The sequence below is a fragment of the Phyllostomus hastatus genome, unplaced genomic scaffold, assembly GCF_019186645.2.
Source record: "Phyllostomus hastatus isolate PE091 unplaced genomic scaffold, TTU_PhHast_1.1 phas_scaffold_387, whole genome shotgun sequence".
Classification (NCBI taxonomy): domain Eukaryota; kingdom Metazoa; phylum Chordata; class Mammalia; order Chiroptera; family Phyllostomidae; genus Phyllostomus; species Phyllostomus hastatus.
The window spans coordinates 1,130,157-1,143,453 of record NW_025334027.1 but is presented as its reverse complement, the minus strand read 5'-3'; the positions used below and the strand labels follow the sequence as shown (position 1 = coordinate 1,143,453).

The 13,297-nt window shown below is 56.9% G+C and overlaps 1 protein-coding gene across 1 annotated transcript; it reads left to right on the top strand.

The window, feature by feature from the left end:
* Nucleotides 1-1,718: 1,718 nt before the first annotated feature.
* Nucleotides 1,719-12,332, top strand: MMP11 (matrix metallopeptidase 11). Its single transcript, XM_045819810.1, has 8 exons — nt 1,719-1,852; nt 7,174-7,403; nt 8,544-8,687; nt 8,767-8,900; nt 9,046-9,287; nt 9,407-9,623; nt 10,304-10,561; nt 11,492-12,332. The coding sequence occupies exons 1-8, from the start codon at nt 1,727-1,729 to the stop codon at nt 11,623-11,625; spliced, it is 1,485 nt and encodes a 494-aa protein (XP_045675766.1). The 5' UTR covers nt 1,719-1,726; the 3' UTR covers nt 11,626-12,332.
* The last annotated feature ends 965 nt before the right edge of the window (nt 12,333-13,297 follow it).

Below are 13,297 nucleotides of genomic sequence, written 5' to 3'. Positions count from 1 at the left end.
TCCCTGCTCACCTGTTCTCATTTGCCAGGTTGGCCTATCCTTCTAGGCTTTTCAGGGTCCTCCTCCTACAGGAAGCCCTCAGTGACTAGCTGACCTTGCTGAATGCTTGGTTAGCATGTAATCATGGTCTGCCACCCCGGGTCTGCACTGCAGGTGTCTGTTACTTCAGCTCCCATGATTGGTGAACTGCAGGTTCTCTATAGTTCGGTCATGCAGCCCTGGAGGCAGGCACTCAAGACCACTTAATAAACATTTTTATTGAAATCATTATGTATTTTCCTGTATATCAGAAAAATGTATAATTAGCTCATCAAGTCCATGATTTCTTGACCAATATTGCTAAGAATGAGGCTGAAGTAAGCATTTCAACTTTTAAAAGTGAGTCACTTTAAAGAAAAAACTGCTAACAGATTTAAGTAGGTAAAATCTCGGCTGTCGGCCATCTCCTCGCCCTTTAGGTGTCGCTGTGGAGCCTTCCTGGAGAAGCTGTGAAGGCTCCCTGGGCTGGGACCCAGAGGGAGGGTTGACTCAGCTGATTGTCCTTTCTTTCCCCCCAGCCCAGGCCTAGGCTGGGTGTCCACAGCCTCACCTAGTAACACTCAGGACCCTGCCCACCAGGACAAAAGCCACTGTCTGCTTTTTGGCTCAGCAGTGTTGCCACGATGGAGCAGATTGCCTGGGGAGATGATACGGCACCTGGTCATCACAGGGAGTGTGAGACTGGAGGACCCCTTCCAGCATGCAGAAACCACTCCTTTAGGTCTCAGGAAGCTTGAGGAGCCTGTTAGTCCCTGATGAAGGGATAGCTTGAGCCTCCAGAGCCCCAATATCCTCCCTCCAGCTCTTCACACTCCATTGCCTGCTGGTATGGAGAAGAAGCCTGTTCTGGTCAGCCCCCTCTTGGCCTTAGTTTCCCCATCCATACGTTGTCACAGTTCTGTTCCAAGCTGGGGTGGAGGGAAGGGGAAGCCAGGCGCTTCCCTGTGACTCAGTTTCCCTTAGACACATTTTTTAAAATGGCCTTATTTATTTTTAGAGGGGGAAGGGAAGTAGAAAGAGAGGGAATGAAATATCAATGTGTGGTTGCCTCTCACACCCAGCTACTGGGGACCTGCCTGCAACCCAGGAATGTGCCCCAACTGGGAATTGAACCAGCAATGCTTTGGTTGGTAGGCCCATGCTCAATCCACTGAGATACACCAGCCAGGGTCCCTGGGGTACATTTGAATACCCCCTTTCTCACAGGGAATACAGTTCAGCCTTCAAGATGGATCAGCACGTTTCTGAGAAGTAAGGAAACTTGTTCATGGGTACAACCACCTGTCGTAGGCTCACAGCATGTCAGAGGCCAGGCCACCAGGGCGACCAACTGGGGATGCCCCTTCCAAAGTTGGGGGTAAGGACCAGGAGGAGTGAAACCCTATTTCTCTCAGACTCCCCACTGCACATTTGGGAAACTGAGGCCTGGAGCGGTACCAGCTGGCCAGGGTCACTCAGCACCAGACCTCAGACCGTCCCTAATTAGGACGGGGTCTCCAGGCCCCAGGTCCCTTAACTGGCCAGCGGCTCCCTGTCCACCTCCCCCATCCTGGCAGCCGCAGTTGAGGCGGGGAGAGTTTAGAACAAAAGGCGCGAGGGGCGGGGCTGGGGCGGGCCGGGGGCGGGACGGAGGCTATAAGAGGTGGTGTGCCTGCGCGGCCCAGCAGGCCCAGCAGCCCTGGGGCGAATGGCTCGGGCCTCTGGGCTCCGCGGCGCCGCTCTGCGCGCCCTCCTGCACCCGCTGCTGCTGCTGCTGCTGCTGCTTCTGCTGCCCTTGCCGCTGCCGCTGCTGGCCCGGGCCCCGCGGCTGCCGGTAGGTGCCCGTCGCTGGCCGGCCGCTCCTCGCCCAGGGGTCACTGGGCACGCGGGCTGGGCCCAGAGGCGGAGCTGGACCCAGGGGGGCGTTGGGGTGTCCTGGTGCCATCCGTTACCCAAAACTCCTTCTGGATCCCTGTGGGCGTGATAGATAGTGAGCGTCCCGTCCCTGGAGGTGTGCAAGTGAAGCCTGCATGAGGATCGCCCAGTCTGGTGAGACGCAGCTCAGCACTAGACACACGCCCCCTCGCAGCGTGGGGACTGCTCTTCTGTGTCCCAACCACAGATGCTAGAGTGTGCTGGGGGAGGGAGCAGAGGGAATGGTTACAGGTATTGCTGCAATAAATACAGGGCTACAGGGCCCTCTATTTATTATAGGGACAAAGCAGAGCTGGTCTCAGGCTGGTGTCAGCCTCCAGGCATGTGGCCTTGGTGATCACACCTCCAACTGTGCAGTGGGCTGGAGGATTAGGGAAGAGCTGGGGAGGGCAGCAGCTGCTCTGGGGGAGATGGTGTCTGAGCCTGGAGGGGGTGCTGTCACCTAGGCACTTGCAGGTGGCAAGTTTGGGAGGCTTGGAGCCAGGACAGCATGAGTGTGTGTGTGTGTGTGTGTGTGTGTGTGAGAGAGAGAGAGAGAGAGAGAGAGAGAGACTGTGAGAAAGTAAGAAGAAGGGGAGCCAAGGGTGGAGAGTTGAGAACTTCAGAGAGCAAGGGGGTGGGAGAGTGAGGAAAGGGAGAAGGTGTGATCCATGGGAAGAACAGAGTCCACGTGAGAGAGCAGCAGAGTGAGAAGAGGACCGCTCATGGGGTGTGTATGACAGCCTGTGTGGGACAGTCTGCGTGTGCCCAGAAGGCTGCACGCTCCCCTTGAGCTGGGGTTTCGAGGGACCAGTCACAGGGGTGGCTAGGCAAGGCCTGGAGTTGGAGGCTGCGCAACTGCAGACCTATGGGCCCCTGGGAGCCCTCCCCATCCCTACTGGCAGCTGAGGCATCAGACAGCTCAGGAAGGGATGGGACCATTGTGGGGTATGGTAGACAAGAGTGTGGGAATATTCTGGTGAGGAGGGAGGTCTGACCAGCCTGGGCCCCTCTGTCCAGCCACCCCAGGTCTGCCCTGGCCAGCCTTGCCCCTGCTGGCTATGGGAGCAGGGAGAAATAGGATGGGGGAGGCACCTCAGTTTGGAAGCCTTTCCTCTTCCCCAGCCCCTTCCAGTCTCCTAGATTTTGGGGCAGTTGAACCCACGGATTTGGGAATGGGAGCGATTGGATTTGAACCACGTGGCCCTAGGTGAGCCTTCTTGTGCTTTTAGAGCCTCACCCCCTCAGTCTTGTCAGGAGTGGGTGGGAGACAACAGTGCCCACTGCTGGGCATTGAGAATTAAATGAGGTAGTTCAAGGAGAGGTTCAGCCAGGCGCACTGGAGACACTCTGTCACCTGTAGCTGACACTTTGATGCTTGTGCAGGGTCAGTTGGGGCCGGGTCTGAGCTGGGATGCTGCCTGACACTGTGCAGATATGCAGAGAGCATTTGGGGTCGCCTCTGATGTGTTTATTTGCAGGCTGCTGTTGGCAGGGCCAGGAAAGCTCTGTAAATATTTATCTATCTCAGTTCAGCAGCTTTCAGGGTTGCTGAAAGTCCCGCAGCCCCTGGGACCAGCAGGGGAGGGGAGGGAAGGGAGAGATTTGGTCACGACGTCAGGAGACGATGGACTTGCCTGCTGATGGGCTGTGTGACTTAGCCAGGCTGCTTGGCCTCTCTGAGCCTCAGAGGAGCTTGATGCTAAATAGAATGATGTGATGATGCTCCCCTGTCTTCGGTACAGCCTAGCGAAGTACCCTCCTGTCAGGGTTACCTCCTGCTGACAGCAGAAGGCAGAGCCATGAGTAATTATCCCTATTAGACCAACAGCAAACTGAGGCCCAGAGAGGGGCACAGCTAGTCTGGCTGGACCCAGCAGTCCCCCATTCTGGGGTCCTCCTTTATCTCCCCTCTACCGGATGCCTCCATTTTCTTGATTGGAAGTTGTCCCAGAGGCTGACCTTGAGCCTCTAGCTCAGCCAAGAGATTGAGTCAGCCAGAAATTCCTCGAGGATGTTTGAGGCTGTGGTTTGGTGCCCGCCAGAGGAGGACAGGGTGAGTGGACAGCTACCACACAGGGCTGGCCAAGGGAGGATGCTGGCCCAGGAGGGAGTGCACCAGCAGAAGAAACACTTCTCAGCAGCGTGGATTTTGGAGATGGGCCAAGAGCTGAGGGGATGCAAAGAGAGCTCTGGGCAGGGAAGTATGAGCCCTGGGTCTAAGACCAGCTCTTGCCCCACTTGCTGTATGACCCTGGGTAAAGTCCTTGACCTTGGTGGGCTCTGGAAAATGCCTGCCCCCTGAACCCCAGGGCTATCGATGAGGTCAGGTGTGGTGTGTACCCACCACCCACCTCACTGAATTCCGGCAGCCTTAGGAGGACCAGTGCACCCATTTTAGGAATCAGCAAGCTGCCTGTGCCAGGCCTTGCCGCTAGGCCATCTGGCTCCAGGCCAGAAAGTACTCAGAAAGATGAAGTGTAGAAGGTCAGTGGGGCAGGGAGCATGTGTCCTGTCCCAGTAATGTGGAAACAGGAGCCAAGAGCCATTAAATGATGAGCTTCCCCTAAAAGATCCCACTGGCTAGAGACCTCCATTCTATTGCCTTCCGCTCACTCTCTCTCCAAGACCAATGAACGTGACACAGACAGGGAATAAGAGGCCTTTGCTTGCAGGAGAGCTTGCATAAGTCACTCTTCTTTTCTGGGTTCACAAGCCACCTTCTGGCTGCAACTCCTGGTTTACAGTTTAAAGTCTGGAGACGTGGGGAGCTGGATGCCTGGTGGGTAGTGGGAGCTCTAGATTCCCAGGTGTGGGATGGTCAGGCTCACAGGGGCAAGGAGCAGGGCCAGCAAACAGGCTCTGTGCCAGATGCTGCAGCAGGCATCACAGAAGAAGGGCATTTAGCCCTTTGCCATGGACTATCCCCATTTGATAGATGGGGAAACCAAGTCTAAGAGAGAACAGTAACTTGCCCAGGGTCCTCTGTCCAGGGGTGCATGGCATAGAACTGGGCCTTCTGAACCTCTGTGTAGCTCTTTCTGCTGCATTGAGAGAGCCCTGATCAAGGGCTCTGGGGGTGCCTGTGGGGGCAGGAGAGGAAGGGACAGTGTATATGCCCATTGGCCACCCTCCGTCCATGGCTGGCTGCTCCAGGCCTCACTGGGGGCAGAGGAGAAGGGAGATTTCTACCCATGGACATAAACAGAGCTAGCAGGCTGTGCTCTGGGCTGTTTGGGTCTCCCAGGGGACCAAATGGCCCTGCCTTTCCCAGGGAGGGTCCTTGTACCCCTGCCAGGCTTGGGGAAGAAAACCATCTGCCGGAGGTCAGGAGGGGCAGACTCTCATGTCTAGTCACACAGACCTGGGGTCCACATCCTCAGTGTGAGGTCTGCCATATGCATCATCCCCACCTCGTGGGAGGGGAGACAAGGTTCAATGAGCCCATCTGCAAAGTGCCTGGGAAGTAGCAGGTGGGTAATAACTTCCCATTCCTTCTCTTCTTCACCAGGGTGAGGCGATCTGGGTCCTTCCTCCAGGACAAAGATGACTCCAGCCCAAAAAGCAGAGCAGAGGTAGCAGGCAGGGTGGGCTGTGAGCACAGGGAGCCTGCCACCTGCCAGCTGTCGTGTGAGCAAATGGCTCTAACTCTCTGGGCTCCACTTCCTCATCTGAGAAAGGGCACGATGCAAGTGGAGGTGGTGAGAGGTCCCTTTAGGGGCTAAGAGCATGTGCGTGGAGCTGTTGGCAGGGTCCTGGCCTAGATACAGGTGGACTGCAACCATGACAAGTACTTAATAATAGCAGTAAGCCCAGCATCGGCTGGAATCCACAACCCAGCAAGGCCGGACTCTGCCAGGTAACCAACCGCTTGATGAAAAGCTCAAACTGAGGAAAAACGGATTCAGGGCCCCACACCCCAGAGAGCTCCATAGCTCCCTTGGGGTTCAGAATCACCAGGTATTCAGAAGACCGCTTCATAGTGGGGTATTCTTGGGGGCTGAGTCTGGGTGGCTCTTGGGGGTTGAGTTCTTAGTGGCTCCATAATCCAGAGCTTGGGGGAGGGGAGCTGGGACACTGACCAGAGACCTGGGACTCAGGAGAGCTGCCAGAGGCTGAGGCTGAGGCCAGGCTGAGGGTGGGGCCTGGGTGGCCTGGCTCTCACCCCAAATATGGCTGTGGGAAGGCGGACGCTGAGTGTCTCAGCAAACAGCACTTCTCCATGCCTCTCCTCCGGCTTTGCATGGTGTCCGCAGGGGGGCTTTCGCCATGGCCTATGTCATCAGAGTCTTCAGCTGGCCCTGCCATGCCCTTGCTGGATGACTTCACAGGGTCTCCCAACCTCTTGGGCTTCTGCTTTTTCCATGCACTAGAATTGTGACCTCTACCCTGGGATTTTTGGAGGGTGGGAGCTCCGGGTCAGAATTATCTGGGGGCTCTGGCAGGGCAGGGGGGTGGGGCTGGGTGCTGGTAACTGTCTGATCCCTTACACACATACACACACACACACACACACACACTCACTCAGGAGTCAAGGAGGCAGGCAGACCACATCTAGCTCTGTCGTGTGCCCAGCCCTTGGGGGTGAGGCGTGAGCAAAACTGCCCCCAGAAATCAGACCTCAGTATCAGGTGCCCTTACTGGGTACCCAGCTCCAAGCTAAGTGCTTTAAATGCATTGCCTGGGCTCATCCTCGGGTCAACACTATGGGGAGGTATTACCCCCATTTGTCAGATAAGCAAATCGAGGCAGCATTGCAGTCCCTCTGTGTCCAGGGTGGGTGTCCTGGGCAGAAGTAGCTTATGGGACTTGGGAGCTGGGAGAGGGAGGGAGAGGACTCAGGAAGAAAGGGAGGTGGAAGGCATTTGCTGGGGGTTGGGGAGCAGGAGGTGCTGCCTGGCCTTTCCTCGGCAGCTCTGTGGAGTCCACTTCTGGCTGCGTGTGGAGGGCACAGTCTCTGTGACCCCACTCAGACCTCACCAGCCCAAATGGCCAGAAAAGGTGACAGGCAGCCCTGGGCCCTTCCAGGAGGCAGCGACAGGTAGTAGGAGGCCTTGGAGCAAGCCATCAGGAAACTGGTCAGCTCATGCCAGAGGGCCTTCAGCGTGACAGTGCGCATGCCTCCTCTTGCCCTCAGATGCCTGGCAACCCAGTGGGCGGGGCTTGAGCATGGGTGTGCTGACAGCCTGTACCTCTAACCATGGCCCCTAACCAGGCCTGCTCATCGTCTCTCCTGCCCAGGTCACCCACCGCTGGCACCTGCTGAGGAGGGGGCCACAGTCCTGGCATGAAGCTCCTCCGCACAGCCTGGCACCTGCCCCTGCTGCACAGGAGGCTCCTCGGCAGGCAGGCGGCCCTAGACCTCCACGCTGTGGCGTACCTGACCCACCTGATGGGCTGAGTTCCCGCAACCGACAAAAGCGGTTCGTGCTGTCGGGTGGGCGCTGGGAGAAGACTGACCTCACCTACAGGTAGGGCCCTCGGCCACGAGCAGACTCCAGAGCTATTTGTCCATGTGTGTGCCTGCTACCCTCATACCTGCTTCTCAACACACACACCAGGACGAGATCTCCGCAGTTAACAGACCTGGTGTCCACTGACCCCTGAGCCCTCCCTGGACCAGCACTGCTGAACCCCAACTTACATGCATCCACAGACACCGCCTTGCCCATCCATGGCAGAGGGACAGTGTCTCTGTTAGCCCATGCCTGGTCACCCTGTAGATGTGCTGGGGCACAGCTTTCTGTCACACAGGCAGCCTCTCTGGGGGCATACTAAGGGCCAGGCCTTGGGACTCCATGGTGAATGAGGCAGCCACAACCTTGAGGAGTGAGGCATTAATTATGGCATTGTTCGCATCCAGGATCCATGCAGGTGGGAAGCAGTGGTGGGGGCTTAGGTGACCTGAGGTCCCTGAGAGTGGTGCAAAGCTGAAATGTACACATCGTGCAGGCAGGGACTTGGCTTAGAAAGATCACATAGCAGGTCACATGTGACGTAGGGTCACATAGCATTGGAGCTGAGCCTGCAGGGGGCCCCAGAAATGTCCTGGGTGGGATGGGAACTGACAGGCAGGTTAAAGGATCATGGTCTCCCTGAAGTGAGCAGTACAGTCTGGTCTGTAAGGTAGGTCTTGGGCTCCTGTTCCTGTGTTCTTTTTTTTTTTTTTTTAAGATTTTTATTTATTTACTTTTTAGAGAGAGGGGAAGGGAGGGAGAAAGAGAGGGAGAGAAACATCAATGTGGGGTTGCCTCTTGCGTGCCCCCCACTGGGGACCTAGCCCACAACCCAGGCATGTGCCCTCACTGGGAACTGAACCAGCAACCCCCTGGCTTGAAGGCTGGCGCTCAATTTACTGGGCCACACCGGCCAGGGCATGGTCCTGTGTTCTTGCCACTGAATGTAGACACCTATGTGCACCTGAGGACACCAACCCACACAAAAATGTGCCCATGTGGTGGAGGGATTAGTGCATCACACCTGAGGCTCATCTGGCCTGTGCCCTGCATGCATGCACCCCCATGGAGCACCCAGAAGCAACTCCTGGCCCCGTAGCCATCAGGGGCTGCCCCTGCACTCAGTAAAGCCCAGACCCCTGCTTCTCCCCACAGGATCCTTCGGTTCCCATGGCAGCTGGTGCGGGAGCAGGTGCGGCAGACAGTGGCAGAGGCCCTCCAGGTGTGGAGTGATGTGACACCACTCACCTTTACTGAGGTGCACGAGGGCCACGCTGACATCATGATTGACTTCACCAGGTGAACCGGTGGCCTGGAACCCCTCTGGGAACAGCCCCAGCTGCCAGCAGCTACTGACCCTGCCCCCACCCATCCACAGGTACTGGCATGGGGACAACTTGCCATTTGATGGACCTGGGGGCATCCTGGCTCATGCCTTCTTTCCGAAGACCCACCGAGAAGGAGATGTCCACTTCGACTATGATGAGACCTGGACTATTGGGGACAACCAGGGTATGGGCTGGGGACCTATTTTCCAGACGGGGCAACTGAAGATCATAGAGAATGGGAACTTGCCAAGGTCTCAGAGCTGGGGTCTGGAGCTCGGGTATCTTGCTGCAGGAGGCTCGGGGATTGCTGGACTATTTCCCTTTTCCAGGCACAGACCTCCTGCAGGTGGCAGCCCATGAATTTGGACATGTGCTTGGGTTACAGCACACGACGGCTGCTAAGGCCCTTATGTCCCCTTTCTACACCTTCCGCTACCCGCTGAGTCTCAGCCCAGATGACCGCAGGGGCATCCAGCATCTGTATGGCCGGCCCCAGACAGCCCCCACCTCCAGGGCCCCAGCCGTGAGCCCCCAGGCTAGGGTGGACACCAATGAGATTGCACCACTGGAGGTGAGGCACAGGAAGGTGGGGAGATAGGAGGGGAGGCCCTGCCCCAGCTTCCTCAACCCCACTGGCCTCTATGGCTCCAATGTGGGCTCTTTCCTGGCCCCCCTTCCTCCCCACCTCAGCCGGAAGCCACACCAGATGCTTGCAAGATCTCCTTTGACGCAGTATCCACCATCCGTGGTGAGCTCTTCTTCTTCAAGGCAGGCTTCGTGTGGCGGCTTCGTGGGGGCCAGCTGCAGCCTGGCTACCCTGCTCAGGCCTCTCGCCACTGGCAAGGACTGCCCAGCCCTGTGGACGCAGCCTTTGAGGATGCCCAGGGCCACATCTGGTTCTTTCAGGGTGAGTGGGGGTTGGGGGTCATATTTCCAGGTGCCAGGAATGTCATGCCCAAGGGTAGGGACAGACAGACAGATATATTGGGCAGGTAGAGGGTGCCCCGAATCCTCAGGGCCAGGAGAGAACAAGACTCATTCCTCTGGGCACAGCTCGGGAGACCCCCGGAGGCGGAGGCTTTCCAGGTGGGAAGGCATTCTGCAAGGGGCCCTGCCTTGGCCTCCAGCTCAGAGGTGGCGAGATGACTCATCTGAGGGCACAGCTTGGAAAAGGCAGAGCAGGGATTTGATCTAGATTTAGCAACCCTAGAGCCTGTGCTGTTAACTTTCAATTGGCAGAGAACAGAGCCTAGAACATTCCAGGTAGCAGGGACTCCATAAACAAAGATCTAGCCGGGACCTGCTGAGACAAAGTTAGGGCCACTTAAGAGCAGCCAAAGGCTAGGGGAAGGATCCGGGATCCAGGCGCCTGTCTGCTGCTTAGAATAACCTTTCCCACATGGTACGTCTCAGAGCCTGCACCACCCTAGCTTACTCCTGCTGGCTCCAACTTCCCTTGGACTGGGGATACCAAGCAGGACAGTGAAACTGAGGCTAGGAAAGTCTGTGGCAGTGGTGGCAGCTGAGCAGGTCCATGATGGCTGAGTGGCAGTTGCACAGCTCCATTGCAGCCTCGCCTCTCTGCAGGGGCTCAGTACTGGGTGTACGATGGTGAGAAGCCAGTTCTAGGACCTGCACCCCTCTCTGAGCTGGGCCTGCTGGGGTCCTCAGTCCATGCAGCCTTGGTCTGGGGCCCTGAGAAGAACAAGATCTACTTCTTCCGAGGCGGAGACTACTGGCGCTTCTACCCCAGCACCCGCCGTGTGGACAGCCCAGTGCCCCGCCGGGCCACCGACTGGCGAGGAGTGCCCTCTGAGATCGACGCTGCCTTCCAGGATGCTGATGGTGTGTTGGGGACAGGGTGGCTGGTGGAAGTGGTGTAGCAGGTGCATCTCCCACTCTGTGGTGGCTAAGCATCAGCTTTCCATCCCAGATGCTTTGTCCAGCACCATCCTGCAGCAGGGTGATGCTGCACCCCCGCACTGCAGGTTAGATGAGGGCCAGAGAGGTGCCAGGACTCGCCCAGGTCCTTTGTCACAGCTGGTATTCACAACCACTGCACACCGAGGACTGACACCTGAGTTCCCTAAGTGTCTTGTGCAATTCTCAGGTGTAGTACCCGTCATGAACCCAGTTTCCAGAAGAGCAAACAGAGGTTCAGGTGATGAGGTTCCTTAACTGAGGCCACCCAGGTGGACAGTGGGCAGCTAGGACCCCCACCCAGGCAGTCCCCGCTTCTAACCATTGCACCACTTGGCCTCCTGCAATCTCCAAGGACTAGATTGGGACTCAGAGTCCAGTGCTCTTTCATGCCTCACCCCCGCTTGCTTCTGTGCTCTCCCACAGTGGGACCTGTTGGATAGCTGTCCTATGGTGGCCTTGGGCTCTGGGGCTCTTGGTTGCCTGTATCACCCATGTGACTCAAGGTACCCAGGTGTATCTGGCTGGTGGGTGCAGGAGTAGAGTGATGTGGAGGGAGGGCCAGTGCGGGGAGTGGGATTTGCTTTCCTGACAGGTAGGAATTGGGCCTCTGAGGCACTCAGCATCTGCCAGGCTGAATGGTAGCCCAGACCAGACTCTCAGCAGGCTAAAGGGTTCCCCCAAGAGAAAGGAGGTTCTGGAGGGCCTGCAGGTTTCAAGGAACTCAGCAGCAGCCAAGGCACATCCACCTGGACCCCCACCCCCCACCTCGGACCTGGCCCCTGGCACAGCCTGATAGCAGGTGTGAGGCGCAATGTGTCCACTTGCCCAGGCCTGACTCTCCTCTCTCCCCAGGTTATGCCTATTTCCTACGTGGCCGCCTCTACTGGAAGTTTGACCCTGTGAAGGTGAAGGCCCTGGAGGGCTTTCCCCGTCTTGTGGGCCCTGACTTCTTTGGCTGTACAGAACCTGCCAACACTTTCCATTAGCCATGGCTTGGGTGCCCTCAGGGCCCCTGACATCACCTGGAGACCTGTGGCCATCTTTGTGGCTGTGGGCAGCAGGCATAGGACAGAACCTATGTCTCCTCAGGGGAGTTGGGAGGGGGTGTCCTGCCACCGTGACAACTGCAGGGAAGGCCACGCAGGTCGTGGTCACCTGCCAGCAACTGTCTCAGACTGGGCAGGGAGGCTTTGGTATTAAGTGTGAGGGTCGTCTAGGGCCTGCTCTACCCTACCTGTGCAGGTAACAGTCAAACCTGGCTGTCCTCGCTCTCTATGCCTGTCCCTCAGGAAAGGACCTCAGCAGGTTAAGGGGAGCTGGAGCCCTCGTACTGTCCCCGTTGCGAGGTTCCTGCAGGGTGCTGACACATGGATCCTGGGGCCCCATGGCCTTCTGCCTTTTCCTGAGAAGTCAGTTCTGGGGAGATGCTTGGAACTGGCTGCCTTGCAGTTGGTGATCCTGGAGATCTGTTCCCCAAGATCCAGGCCAGAAGGTCCAGAGTCAGCTGGGGAGGGGGGTGCTTCCAGCTGAAGACCCAGGGCCCTGGAGGCCCCGACATACCTCAATCCTGTCATAAGCCGGATCCTCCCTAGCCCCCTCATCCTAGCACTGAGACCCTCCAAAGCCGTGTAATTGTAAATGTGTGTACAAGCCTTTTTTTTTTTTTTTTTTTTTACTGAAGACTGTCATTAAACACGGTTATGGTCATTTTCTACCTGCCTGACTGGGGTTTCTCTGACTGGGATGCCAGGATGGGGAAAGAGGTGGGACAGGGAGGTGGTAGCCTTGGGTTGGGACCTGCTCTGTCCTGGGAGCCAGGGTGGCAGCCCCCTCACCTCAAGCCTATGGTCTTATGGGACTAGGTGCAAGGTCTAAGGCGCTTCTTGTTCCATTCCTCCGTCTTGTCTCACTGGACACCTGCAGCGACTTTGTAATTTCTTTCCTGCTCCCCCAGTGCCCTCCAGATCATCCTTCACCAAGTTGTGGTCACTTTGTCTGATCTTACCACACCCCAGCGCCTATCCACCATTGTAAGGACACAGCAGAGCCCTCCTAACTTTTCAGTGCCTCCTTGCTGGCCATCCAGCCCCGCATGTAACTCCTTCATAGTAACATCTATCATAGCTGCAATTTTTGTTAGACCGAACCATGTGAAATTGTCAGCAGTGGGCTGTTGCTGTTGTTGACATACTGCATTGTTCAACTGGATACATGGAGGCTTTGATGCTTTCATTCATGTCAGTCCCCAAACCCAGCTATAAGTGTGCGGGGCAGGGCTGTCTAGTTTCACTGAAGGGATCAGCTTGTTGTTGGGCACAAAGCACAAGGTTAAGAAAGGAATGGAGAAGGTTCCCTCTGCTCCGACACTCATCTGATGCACCAGCCAAACCAAATACCACCTGGGTCCTGAAATCCTGCCAAGTCAGGGAGCCTCTGCCCACATCAGCACCACTCAGTGTTGTCATTCTGCCCATTCCCACAGCCGCAGGAACAGCTGTGGGCCCGGAACCGGATTATCTGTTCCTAGGATCCCTTTTATCTGCTCAGCTGCACTGTTTTCCGGGTGGGGAAATTGAGGCACAGGTACTACCGGCCTTCCTCAGCCTTCAGACCTCACTTCCTTTCTCCTCCACTGGGTAGAGTTCCAGTCTCAGCTGT